We start from the raw sequence: 14,004 nt of genomic DNA, 5'->3' as shown, positions 1-14,004 counted from the left end.
TCCAAGACCACGTCTCCTGCAGGATAGAGGTCATCTCTCCCATCCTCTGAGAGGCCCTCTCTCCAAACCCCAGGGTTTGGAGGGCTGTGCCTATTCTCCAAAGCCCTATCTGCTTCAAAACTTCGACCCTAGCAGGGGCAGCTGCTTCAGCATCTGCTGGGGGAACTGCCCTGCAGTGTGCCACCACTATGTCCGATACTGTTTATGCTGGAACAGATGGAGCTGAGCACCACCTTCACAGCAGCCTTCACATAAACTTCAGCATTTCTGGGTGGTGCCTTGGGCCTGGCTCTTACATAGACCTTGCCCAAGCACTGGCTAAAAGGGTGCTTGACTCTCCCTAATTAGGGAGCAGCTGCACCCTATGTCAAGTGCAGCAGATCATGCTTGTTAGAAGCTGCTAGAGCTTCCTTAGGCCCACAGCCTTGTTGGCTGCCCTTACCATGTTCTTACCTAACAACTGTGCCAACCTTGGCTGGTGGCCTCTGGGAGCTGTGCTCGTGCCTTTGCCAATGGTGTGCAGTTTGGTACAGAGTTCAGCCGTTGCTTTCTTGGATTTACCTGTCATTTGGGTTGGAAACAGCACGAAAATAATAGGCATCATTTCAGCAAACAGTCATTTGTAGTTGCTTTATGCCCGTCCCATGCTTCAGTTCTAAACAAGGAGGTTACACCATCTTTTCAGTGTATGACCACCAGTTGTCCCATACGAGGGCTGTCTGCCCTTGTTGTGATACCCCAGTGCACACAATAAAGGCTCACGTTCCTGACATGGCAGCATGGCTGTTTCTGAGCATTGAGATCTGTGACCCGAACAATAACAGGGCCCATTCCTACCAAAATGTTAGCCCGAGTTCCTTGGCTGATTTTAATAAACGTTGTGAGGAGTTTACATCTTCAGGAGGCATCTTGCGTGCATGTCAGCAGCCCAATGATGAGCCCACAGTGTTGAAAGAGTGTAAAATATAAGCATTTCTTTTGCAAGTGTTCATAAAATGCCATAGAGGGGGTTTTGGTTTGCAAGGGTTTTGTTTTTGCTTAATTTAATCCATGCAAGCAAACAGCCTCCATCAGTTAATAACTTTTCCTTTGATTTTTAGGTTCAAATAAACCAAAATCTCAAAGCAGAACTCATTAAAGTATATTGAGTTTCATCTCCTCTTTGCATCAAACGCATACGTTATGCAGCTGGAGCTGGTCTCCTAGGGCTGAATTTTGAATTTACCTTTTATCCACAGTTTACTTGGTATGTTGCCACACGCTGCCTCAAAAGGGAAAGGAGCTGTGATTGAAATGGCTCGTTTGCATCACTCACGAGCTGTGGCGTGGAAAATTTAAGCTGTTGCTGACCAAAGGCCTTTCTGGGCAAATGCTGCTTGGACAGACTCATCCTGGCAGTTGCCGAGACAAAAAGGAAATGCAAAACCTCCTCTGGCATTTCCAACCGGAGCCATTAGAAAAAGGGGGTAGGGCAGGCATGGGTCTGGAAGCATGCCTGTCTCGCCAGGAGGGAAGAATGGTGACATTGTCTGAAAGTTCAGTCAGTAGTTCATCTTCTACCTTGTTTTTTAAAAAGTAGCTACTTTGGAAAATACCATTTAAGCTTCCCTTAAATAGCAAACCCTGGTGTCAATCAGGAGGCTTGGAGAATGAAGGACAGCAGAGATTTCTTGGCACTAGTCTGGTTTATGCCCCCCCGGTATAGGAGAGAAAAGGGTGGGCAGCAGGCATAGATTTTACAAAGTGGTGGCTGCAGTAAAAAAAAGAAAGAATGGCTCAGGCATGTGCCTGCAGAAACCCCCTGAGTGACAGCCATCATTCAGCAGCTTTTCACCACCACTGTCAACAGTGGCTCTGTGGCACCCTCCCTCCTATTTAAAAATGCCCTCATCCAGACTGCTTTTTTTTTTTTTTCCCCTGAATTATTCCCCCTGTTTTCGTGATGATGTTTTTTTTTTGCAACCCTTAGGGAATAGCATGAAGAACTGCAGATGTTTATGTTTTCTACCACACTGCTCTACAAATCTAAAAGTGCTGTGACAAATTCCATTTGAGTGTTCCTTTTTGAATGGCACAGAAACAGAAGATGGCCGTGAGAAGAGTGCAGTGCTGCTGGTCATGCTGCAGTCCTCTCCAAGGGCTCCTGCTCCTCCTCCATAGTTGCTAAATAGGCCCTGGGATTTCTCTGTTTCAAAACAGACTTAAAAATGCCTCCCTTCCTTCCCATCAAAACATTGCTCTGCTTTCTTTTTTTTTTTTGCAGTTGCAGGGCCGTGTTTGTAACTGGCAGGTTTCTTTAAAGTGTTTGGAAAAATTCTTCAGTTTGGAAAACCAGCACTGAAATGAGGTCAACTTTATTTGCACTCCCAGGAAAAATCTGGTTGGAAGAAAAGAAGTGGCGAGTGTGTGATGTACACGAGCCTGCCTGAGCGATGCTGCCAAAATATGTCACAGACTTGCCTTTGTAGCAGGTTGTGGGAGTTAGCCCTGGGTGAGTCATACAGACAAATGGCAAGGGCCCTCTTCATTTCCCAGCCTGCATAAAATTACCCCTTTCTGAATTTAGGTCTGTTGGCTGGCTTACACACAAGTCAAATATACTGCATGTTAAAGGTGCAATATCATATGCCTACCTGTGGCATGTTTATTTTGATACTGATGCCTTTCTCACGGGGAAACGTGTTCTTATTTTAATCTATACTAGTATTCATTCCACAGAAATCAGTTCATTGCTTCAAGTACACTCGCTTATTTAGACATTGAAATTTGAAACTGTATTCCCAAACATCTTTTTCCCAGTCATTTAACTTGAAAAAGATCACATACTGTCTTTCAACTCTGTCAAGCTATTGCCACTAACCAGGCTGCAACACAATTTGCTTTCTACAACTCAAACCAGTTGATTTTAGCCCACACTGGTCCTCTGCTTATCTCTATGGCGTCAGGTTGCGCTTTGGCAAGTTGAAAAGATGTAGAGCTAGGCATTGATTTCCCATAGTGAGGCACTCAGGGGAAGTCTTGCTCTCTAAACCACAGAAACATTGTTCTCTCCGAACTGTTTTGTGGCACAGGAATAATGTAAAATTGTAAAAATAGGTTATGCCTGCTGCTTTTTCCTTCTCACATGTAAGCAACACTGTAGGCAGTTACCTCTGTCTGGCATAAGTTTCCAGACTGCTTTACTGGCATGGGGTGAGGAAAGAGTTAAGCTAAGAGAAAGCCCCAGATACTAAAATTAACATCCACCCCATTGCCTGCCCACAGCTTTGAAATTTCTAATCACAACTTGCAGTTAGACCATTTCTTCTAGCAGTGCAAACTGTGTTTTGATCATCTGAAATCACAGATGGCTGGCTGAAGCTTGGAGGCATTCAGTCTCCTTCCTCTCTTCCTTCTGCTTCGCCTTCCTCCCCCGCCCAGAAAAGTCTGTTTTCAGGTCATCTGTAAGATTGTATTATTGCTTGCTAAAGCCGAAGCGGAGTTGGCTGCTGGTCGCTGAAAATACTTACAAGGTCTGCAGAAATGCCTGTGGTGGTTAAGCTCTTTTGGCATTATCCCTCTTGTCCAGAATACCCACCTGGATTTATGCACAATATAAAGATAGCAGCTTTTAGACTGTCTCTAGTCCTAGAAATGTTGCTAATTGTTTATGAAGTGATCTATATTTAAAAAAAAACAAAAACAAAAACAAAACAACAACCAAAACACCAAAAAAACAACCCACAACCAAAACAAAAGAGGTTTTTATTATTGCCCTGAATGATTTCAGTGATCCTATTTACAGTGCAGTTGTACAGGCACAGCTGCATTGCAACTGGAGGCAGGGGAAACTCAGGAACTGTGCTGTGAGCTGCTTCTGCCAGTGGATATAATACTTTCCTGTAACTGCATCTTTTGTCTGCAGGAGGCACTTCTTATTGTCAGTGCAAGTGATCACAAAGCCTAAAAAAAAAAAAAAAAATCATATATTATTTTGCATCCTACAAAAGCGCACACCCCTCCAAACCAGAAAGTGTTTCTGGCTAGGTAGCTGTCTGCCCCAATTACTGCAAACACGAAACTTCTTTTGAAAACCATAGCCTGCAGCACTTAACAGCCTAAAACTTCTCTAGGGAAACAGAAAGTCTCTCTTTAAGTAAAGTCAGCTATAAACTTAGATCAAAAAGAGAGATCTTTATGAGATGGGTTACATTTTATGGGCCAGTTCAGGGTATTTTTAATGGATAAGCAGGTGATTTTTAATGCCTCTTACAAGTGAAAACCTCACACCAAAGTTTTGCCTCTCTAATTTCAGAGCAAGATTCAACCTGAAGCTTGTGACCTTGCTCAAAGGAGATGTCAAAACAAAGGCAATGCGTTGACTTGTCTCACTTCTCTTTTACTAACTTTTCAACTGTTCTTTAAGAAGTTTCAGTGCAGCCAGTTGACCTTCCAGTAAAGATTAAGAAACTTTAGGAACTGTTTGAACGGTGGTTTAAAAACTCCCAAAGTGATCATGGTGGAGGAAAAAAAGAAAAAACCCAACCCCCAAAACACCACCCTGGAGCTAAGTTTCATTTTAAATCAGGGAAACAGAAGCAGAAAGCTAGGGTGAGTTAGTTTATGGTGACTGTCACAGCTTTGGCAGTTCCTCCAGCCGTGGGTCTCGGGCTCGGTTGCAGAAATATACGTGTAAGTTTTTGGCTGGAGCAGATCTTTGCTGCCAGGGCATGCTAAGCTCTCCTGATGATTCTGCTGTTCCCTGCAGAGGTGCCTGCTACACTGACAAGTATCTTTACTGCTGACGGGAGCCTTGATGTCACTTCCCTGCAATGCTCAGGTTTTGTCATCTTGAGCTGAGCAGAGAGTCCGGTCCCTCCGTGGTCTTCGCCGCCTTCTGTGCGCTGGATTTTGGGAAGCTGTGCTGGCCACCCTGTTTCTCATCCTCTCTCTGCTGTGTCTCCCTCGTGTTTTGTGGAGTGCTCCATACATGTAGAGCATGCTGGCATTTTTTTAAAATGGCGTGCATTTATCTGATTAAGAGCTATGTAAATTTAGATGCAAACTCATTTCAGCCCTCGGGGTGCTTGGCGAGTTGCCTGGCGTGCTCTCAGTGCTGGAAAAGTCTGTGCACCACTGTTGCTCCAAGGGAAACTTTCAAGCGTGTCATTCCTCTTTCTTTTTTTCCTTATAAAGGTTGTTGTGCCTCAGCCCTCATTGAATTACCTCCCTAGTTCAGAAAGGAAAGGTTATTTTTCCCTCTCTTTTCCCCTTGGCAACTCAAAAAGAGTTGCCATCACTGCTCACTAAAAATGTCCCTTGCAGGGCCACTGGTGTTTAAGGGTGCTCCAGGGACGCCCCTGAGCTCTCTGCTGGGGTCTCTGACCAGTCCAGGCAGTACACGGACAACCTAAAAAGGGATCAGGGTAACTAAAAGATCTTTTGTAGGCCCAGAGGCCTGCAAAACACACTAGTGATATAAATAGGGTGGGAATGTTTTGCCAGTCACAGCAGAAGAAAAAAGGTGCCTGAGGATGCTCACTTTGGCCTGAAATTTTTCATGTGTTTTCTCCATTGACTTGAAGAGTGGCTAATGATCCTCTCTTTCCTGCAAAACCAAGAAAGGACCATCAGTATTTCATATTAGGAGACGTGGTTGGGCTAAATATAGCTACTGCTTATCTCTGACAAGCGTGCAGCAAGGAGCTCGCTGCCTCCCGGCTCTCGGTGCTCAGCTCTGGTCCCGGGCTCTGGCCCCTCGGGTGGCTTGGCCGAGCTTTGCAGCTGGTCCTACCCTCGCTGCTTCTCCCCACGCATGTGTTTCACCTTGTGCAACGCTGAGCGTTGGCCCACGCCTTGAATCGCCGTCTTCTCCAGGTGTGGTCTGGGAGACTGTAGCTGATACCCTGTTGGAGGTTACCCGGTTAGCGTTACTTGGTATGTAGCAATTGACAATCTGCAGGCTCAGCTAAATAAAAATAAAATAAAATCACCCATCCTTTGCTCTGCGCAGGCCTGGAGAAAGCCCTTTCCTGGGGCTCTTGAGTTGCAAGGTGGGAAGGCTGCACTCCCCGATGCTGGGGTTCCCCAGCTCAAGCCCTGTCTGGTCCCCCGTGCACATTGGAGGGGACAGAATATTTCACCTGCAATTTGAACTGCTTTTGCCCATCGGTGCGGTGGTGCAGCCCTCCTTGCTGCTGTCCTCATTTCCCAGGGCGTTATGCTTCCTTTGGAAGCACTGACAGCTCTGGAAATGGTGGGTGATCCGGCCTTTGGGAAACCAGCCCAGCCCACATGGAAACCTGTAGTGCCTGATGAGATGCTAATGAGATGCTAATGAAGCCCCCCCGAGGGAATGAGCTTGGAGCAGGGAGGCGGTAAATGTGCATCCCTGTTTCCCCTTCAGCTTCACTGGCATCCCGGTTTACAGTGGTATGAGTGTCCCAGGGTTACCATGAGGTTTAAAAAAGAAATGCAAAAATTGAGGCAGCTCACATCAGCAAGGTGTGGTTTAAGCCACAGTTCTGTTTAGAGGAACGTGGTTTCACCTCCTCCCAGGCAGAGTCTCCCTCTTGTCAAGTGCTGAGTCTTTAATAGGGATTTTTCACTCCACAGAGATACTCAGTGAGCCATTTGGGGGCTGTTGGAAAGTGATTTTGGGCCCATTCAGCAATCCTGGATCCAAGGTGTTCCCTCCAGCCAGAAAATCTGTACATGGCCCCAGTCACCTTGGGTCGTTACAGTGACCGGCTGGAAACCTTGTGCAGGGGTATGCCAGGCCAGTACAGCCTCTCCTTTGTTCATGGAGAAGCATTTGTTTTATAAAAATCTAATATAAAAGGAGTTTCTGTTCAGGACTGAGAGGCTTGTCGTTTATTTGCCAGTTAAAACCTGCTTGGCTGTAAGTGGGACTTGAGTGCGGTTTTATTCCTCGTGCAGGTTCTGTGTGAATTGTGCCCATTAAAATCTTCCGTAAATTGATAAAGAAAAATATTTGTTCTGCAGTTCCCCTTAACTCCCAGAAAGCACTCTGAAGCTTCATTTGTTCAGAGCTGCTGTTGTTACTATTTTTAATAAACTGCTTGGTTTTGCCGTGAAATTTGTTTATTTTTTTCTGATTCGGCATGTTGCCTTATTTCCTGTAAATACAGTATAAGCTGTTGTATTAACAAACTGGTCTTTATAAAATAGCCTGGTTAGCGTTTGGCTGGTATCCACCTGTTGCAGATTTCACAACAGCTCGCAGAAGGAATTGAAAGTTTAAATAACTTTCCCATGGATTTACCCTTCAGGGCTGAATTATTTTGCCTAAGTGATTTAATACTGTCAAGAAATTTGCGGCCAGTGTAATGGTAGGCAGCAGTGGAACAATTTGAATAACCTCTTCAATCAGATCATCTTCTAAATTTGAAAGCAGATGGTAGAATCTGTTGTCTTTAAAATAAATAAAAAGAATCTTGCCTGTGCTTTGTTTTTCATTTCAAATTTACAAGTTTCTTGACACATTGTTACTGCTGAGTGAGGCTGCGGTAGGGCCAGGAGAACCCCTTTTTTCTGTTTTGTGTATAGCAAAGTGGTTTGCTTTAAATTATGTGACTTTTATCATCGCTTCTGCCAGTGGGAGCAGGTGTTTCTGAATACTGCAGGCCTTGCAGAAATTTTCTCCGTCACTTACCTGGCTTGTAGTCAACTCGTGCTTTGCAGAGGCTGACACTGGGTTTGCCACTTTCTACCTCCCTTAAAATACGTTTCCTAAATCTCTAAAATTAGAGATGTGCCCTAAAGTTTTGCAGGTCTAATGTATTTTCAGAGCGATCAGACTCTAGAGGAATGTTCCTGAACTCCCTGGTACGTTTGCATTGCACATGAAACAGGTCGCAGCTCCTGTGGGAAGGTACTAACAATACTGTGCAGAGAGAGAAAACATTGATCTTTTTGTTGGGCTTCAGCCTGTAAATCATTCAAATTCTCAAACAAGCGTTCCTCTGTTTTGCACAGAACTTCCTGTTGCTGCAGAGAGTACTGGGGTAAGGCTGGCACGAACCGGACTCCGAGGCTGGGATTTTTGAAAAACGTTTGTATGTCAGTTTTAACTTCCCCTGAAGTCACAGATAGACTGGTTTTTGACTTCAGGAAGCTTTGGGCCGGGGCAACCGACTTACTGAAATCCCCTTTATATTTGCTGTGTAACTCCTCCCTTTTCTCCAGGATTTTTCCTAAAACACCCCTATGTGTTAGCCCTGCTGAAGTGGGAGAGGTCTTGCCTGACTGCCTACATAACAGAGGCGGAAAACCTCACAAGTGGCAGGACTCTCCAGCCCACGTAGGTGTTGGAGACCTGTGGACGATTTTGGCCCAGCTTCATCTGAATCTGAGCCGACTGGTTTGGGTTTCCTCGCGTAGGTTTGCCAAGTAGCCGATCCCTGTGTGTTACAGATGAGTCTCTTCTGGTTTTTGCAGCTTCAGTCACCTTTGTGCTCTCTTTTGCTCAGTTCGCTGACAGGGGTGGCTCAGTATTTCACCAGGCTGTCTTTGGTTTTGCAGGTAGCTGTATCCAGCTGGGTGGCAGGTGGATCCAAGGGTTACCATGAAGTTTTCAGGACCCCTGGAGAGCCAGAGGTTGTCCCTCCTTCTTGAGACGGCAATCTCTAGGGAAGCTCAAATGTGGAAAGCACATGTGCTGAAAATTCAGCCCAATCAGGTAACGTCTCTTCTTCACATCACTCATCTTAGTAAAGGCGTGAGAGTATCCTCTGGTGTATTTTTATGTGAACAACCGAAGCTGTTGCATGAGGAGTTACCTTCTGCTTGAGACCTGGGAAATTAGCCTCTGAAGTAAGTGGTTACTTTTTTATTTGAGGGACATCCCTGCAAGCAGGGGTACAGAACACACAAGCGACAGCATACAGTGTTGGATCTCTGCTGTTGCTTGTGAAAGCACGTACATATATTGCCTTAATTAAATTAATTTAACAAATTGCGTGGACAATTTCTAGTGGGCACCAACTCTGCAACAGTTCTTAAAAACAGCTTCATTTTCTGGGACTAAGTTCACTAATAACAGCGTGGAAATGTCGGTTGCTTTCCACGTGAAACGATGTCTGCTCACTTGAGCCGTTACTGCTGGCTTAGCCCAGGCCTCCCGCTGAAACGGCGTATTCACGGCGAACGCCTGGCTTTGTCGCCTTTTCCCATTCTGAGCCGGATTCTTCCCTGGTGTAAATCAGCCTAGTTCTGCAGGGTAGGCTGTAGTAGCTGTGTTGGCTGAAGTCAGATGAGGATCTGACTTGATAAGGCTCTGTCTACTTGGGGAAGAACACCGCTGACTGGACTAGGACTATTAATGAAGCAGGGTGCAAGCTCGGGTCAAGGGAAGCAGAGCCAGGCGCTGGCCTGTTCCAGTGAGGAATGTTCTCATAGCACTGGAGGAAAATTCAGGGTGGAAGGGACCCCCGGAGGTCCGTAGTCCGACCTCGTGCTCAAGTTTTGCAGTGGGGCCAGCTGGGAGGTTGGAGCAGGTCGCTCACAGCCTGAATTGGGTTTGTGCTCCTTGTGGAGGAGGCGTCTGTCTAGCATGTGCGCTCAAAACCGCCTGTGAACTCCACCAAGTTTTGTTTAAAACAAAACGTGAAACATGAGGACGGTTGTTGTAGAGTTTCTGGTACTTTGTCGCTGGGTTGGGCAGGAATAACCACACTAATGGGCTCAGAGCCAGTCTTGCTGTTCAGGATTCGTATAAAACGTTCACGCACGTATGCCAGCTGTTGTCAAAGCTAATCACTGTGGTGTTTGTTTTTTCTGTCTGGTGAACAAGACGCTGCTGTTGTTGTGGGGTTAAACCACGACAAGGAACAAACAACGTTTTGAAGGGGCTCAGTATTAGTTTTGTTAATGCACATTTAAGCTTCCAAGTAAGTAAGTGACCTGGTTGTCAGAGGTGTGGCGTATATTGTAGCTGTGGCATTTTTGGGGCACATATAACTTAAGACCCTGGTTTATGGTAAACCAGCCTCTTATTCAGTGCTGGCAGTATTCCTGGGGCTAGTGATTATAATGTAGGGAGATGGGATTACAGGATAACAAGATAGGCTGGGGACTCGGAGTGTAACCGAACCAGATTCTTGCGTGCGGATTCCACAGCAACAAGGCGCTTGCATTTTCCCCTGGGTGAAGTCGTTCCTGGTGGCGCAGAAGCCACCGCCTCCATTGGACAGTCTTCCTAGCAATCCCTCCCTGGCAGGATGGCGTTGATGCCCTTTGAAGATGAGGTTCCCCACCTTGTGCCACGTTCGAGTGGTGGCTGCAGCAGAGGTGCTAACCTCAGCCCTGCTGGCGGTGAAGAGCAGCTGTCCTGCTGCCAGGGACTGTGAGGGGCCTCCGTGTCGCTGCGGCTGGGGTTTGTAGCAGCTCACGAAGCGTTGTCCTCGGCGGTAAATACTTGGAGAAGCTAACGGGACTTCTGACGGGGTGCCGAATATGAAACCGGGGAGGCAGCTCTGCTGCCTGCTGTGAGAAAGCAGGGTAGGATTGAGTGTGGAGACAGCCCGATGACTAAAGCCAAAGTAAAGTTTGTGCCCGATAGCAGAGCCTCGGGTCTGGCCTGGACAAATACCAAGTTTGTCCTTTTAGTGTGCAATTACGTCATGATGATGAAGGATCTCTTCCCCCCGCTCCTCCCCTGCGCTTCGACAGTGTCACTGCAGTCCGTGCTTGGGAGTGTTCCCTGGCCCTCTGTGCTTGTCCCCTAGGGTTTCTACTCTGGAATTTCCACCCCCAAAACTCTGTTCTCTTTGTAACCTTTTTGTTTTCCTACGTGTCCGTTCTGACATTGACTTTATCAGCTAGAATGCCATACTATTAAATGTTTTCTAGCAGTAAATAATGATTAAATTGGATTGAAATCTCTGTGTGCGTGTGTGTAAAATGTACAAAGGTCAGATTTAAAACAGAACATAAACACAGCTGTCTGCTCTGGGGAAATCCTGACTTACAACGCCATGGTGCAGCTGAAAACCCTCTATCTGTAGTCACGTATTTCTGTTCCTACAGTTTGTGACACCCAGTTTTTCAAGCTGTCACATGTTCTTCCACTTCTGCAGCGTTCGTTTTGTCAATGTTGCAGTCACGGACGCTCGGTGTCAATTATCCAATTTTCTGTGATATCTAGAAAACGGTCTTATTCCCTAACATCTACTGCCTTCTCCTGAAAACAGCTGCAGTAGCCTAAAACCTCACTTCTGTGAAACTGTTGTTTATTCCCCAGGACAGTCAGGAAATCTGCATCCGTCTGTCTATCAGATCTGGCAACTGGAAGCCTGTGTAACTTTCCATTCCTCGCTACAGAGGTAGACTGACTACAGGAGGGGTTTTAACAAAGTCATCTGGTTTGCAAATGAGAAAATGGGAGCACGTCTACAAAGCTCTAATGATCAGATTGGAGGTACAGTGTAACTATTTTTCAGGAGTAAACTTTCAGTGTTGACTCTTTCGGAGACGTTTTTGATTCTAATGTTTAAAACCAGAACAAATTCCGTTTCTAAATATGTCAGAGTTGAGATCTTTGAAAGGAAGAAAGAAACTAATAATTACAGAAACAGGAAGACTTCACCTTTTTAGTACAGGATGCAGAATCTGTTGGGGACTTTGGTCCTGATAATTTAATGTCTGTGATTTTTCTGTTTCATTTTTACTTTTTGTCTGAAAACTCCCATTTCCTACTGGCATGTATATGTCTTTTAGTTTCCCTTCTTTAAATGTAGGCCACTGGCTCGTGGTATTTGCAACATATCAAAGCCAGATCTCACAAGGGCCTTTCAGCCTGAAAAAATAGGTGGGCTGAGTTTGGAACCCTCCTAGTGCTTCTGAATGTATTTGGTCTTTTTTTTAATTCTTTTGGGTTTTTTCCACTCTTGGGTTATACAATACACAGATGACATTCAGGAGTTTTCATGTGATTAAGGCTTGAGAAATCAAGCAGTAAAGACTGGTCAAAGGTTGATTTTTGTACGTTACCAAGTAACTTTGCAGCAGAGCGGTAAGCCAAGGTATTTTTTTTTTGTTTTTAGTAGAAACAGAGTGTCACTTCTGTCATTTCTCCTCTCTTGCCTGTTCTGGCTCTTTCTTTCTGTCTTCTCATTTGTTCTCTGTAACTGCTGAAGAATCAGGAGACCTCAGCTTATTTCCAGGTTTTCCCCTGTCTCACTGCATGACCTTGGGGCAGCCCTTTAACCTTCTGTTTCATCCTGCGGGCGAGTCGGAGACCGACTTACCAATTTTGTAAAACACTGCGAGGTTAATGCCTCCAGCTCTTCTGCTTTGCCGAGCAGTAATCTCTCTGCCCAGTGTTTGTGCACGTTAGTGTGCAGATGGCAGAGGCTGTGCTGCTTGAGCTCTTTGCCGCGCCACTAAACCTTAGGCAAACCCTGCAAAACGCCACTTCTGCAGGGTATCAGGAGAGCACCTCTCATTCCCAACTGCTGCAAGTGAGAAGCGACCCAGTGGGCATCAGTTGGGGGTTGCTCTGGCATAAAACAAGCCCTCCTGAGACCCAAGGAAGGACTGATTCGGCTGCGGTGTTTACAGCTGCCCTTCTCAGATAAAGTCCTCGTCATAAAGTCTTGTTAAAGGTCACCTGCTTGCTCCCCAAGGAGCCCACAGCAGGACTGGGCAGAAACAAATAGGGGAAAAAGCAAAACATCTCTGCCTGGGACAGCAGACATTAAAGAAAAAAAAAAATATCAGTTAAGGTGTTTTTCCTAGATTAGGCAGCAATAAAATTGAGTCACGTTTGAGTTCACGGATATTTTTTTTTTTTAGACTGCATTTTCTGAAGGCCTCAAGGTATTGTTAGAGGAGACTCTGGAGCCTGAGTCAGGTCTTGGGCAGCGAGCGTGCAGCGGGCCCTGCGGCAGGGTTCCCGGGACAGGGAACGTGGTTCAGCTCTCGGGAGGCGAGAAGCACAGCAACAGCTCTGCGTGCCCCTCCCCAGCACCACGGCCTCACAGGCAGCTTGCTGGCAGAACGCCTAAGAAATGGCGTTTGGGGCTCTGGTTTGGGAGCTGGACAAACAAGGTACTAACCACGGTGGAGGCGGCGGGGCTTGGGGCCGTGTGTTTCATATGGGGACACTGCAGCCCCTCCCTGGGGCAGAATTACTGACCTCTGCAGTTGCTCGCTTCGGTATGGTAGAACGAGAGACGCGGTGCCGTTATTTGGCATAGTCACCCCCCGGGGCCATTGTGTTGACTGGCCTCGTGTTGTGCTATTTAAAATAGCTGTCAGGAAGCTTCCTGTTCACTGACAGCACGCTCACCGGTAGAGTAAGTGACAGACAGGATGTTGCTTGATAAGGAATTGAGCAGATAATGGCAGGAAGCAAGTCAAGGTGATGAACCACCTGCTTTACATAAGGAAGAGAGAGAAGGTGATGTCCCTCTGCTTCCCCATTTGTGTCCCAAACACATTCTTTTAGCTCCATAGTTCCTACAAGTTCCTTATTTGCGTTCGTGCTGAAACAAAACCGATGGGCTTACACCCACCGTTGTGCTCTGAAAAAGCTGGGGGTTCGCATCGCGTCCCTCGGGTGTCCTGTGTCGAGCTGGTGCCAGCAGGGCTTGCCGAGGGCCCACTGCTCCCACCGGCCTCCCGAGGGATGGAGGAATTCGTGCGCTCCGTGGGCGGAGGACGGGAGAAGAGATGCAGAAACCTCTTCCCTTATTTTACGGAGGTGCCGAGCAGGACTAAGCAGGCTGGAGAGGGAGGAGTGGTTGATCCTGAGCTCTGGAGGAGCACTGACACGTTCCCCTGTCAGCCAGGCTCAGGGCAGACGAAGAAATAGCTGCAAGCAAACGGGTGTGAAGGGGGCAGGTAACACCCGCAGCGGCACGCGGGGCTGCGGCTCGCTCGGGCGGTTGTGCCGAAGAGCTGGGAGTGCCGTCGCTTTTCTGGTGGCAGGGGTCGTGGCGGCACGTCTGCTAACCTTTGGTGCTGGGACAGGCAGCCCGATCGGTGGGTCAGGCCTTGCGC

General features: G+C 46.8%; 1 protein-coding gene across 1 annotated transcript in view; it reads left to right on the top strand.

Annotated features, from left to right (window-relative positions):
* CCNI (cyclin I) overlaps positions 1-14,004 on the top strand; it is a 33,698-nt gene that overhangs the window by 9,351 nt on the left and 10,343 nt on the right. The window contains exon 2 of the mRNA XM_042796906.1: positions 8,524-8,680. Coding sequence (XP_042652840.1) covers positions 8,567-8,680 — 114 coding nt within the window. The 5' untranslated portion in view covers positions 8,524-8,566. The remainder of the gene's footprint in view (positions 1-8,523; positions 8,681-14,004) is intronic.

This window comes from Tyto alba, unplaced genomic scaffold (assembly GCF_018691265.1).
Source record: "Tyto alba isolate M040663 unplaced genomic scaffold, T.alba_DEE_v4.0 Super-Scaffold_23, whole genome shotgun sequence".
Lineage (NCBI taxonomy): Eukaryota > Metazoa > Chordata > Aves > Strigiformes > Tytonidae > Tyto > Tyto alba.
Note: the sequence above shows the minus strand (reverse complement) of the source record. Positions and strands in the feature narration are given on the sequence as shown.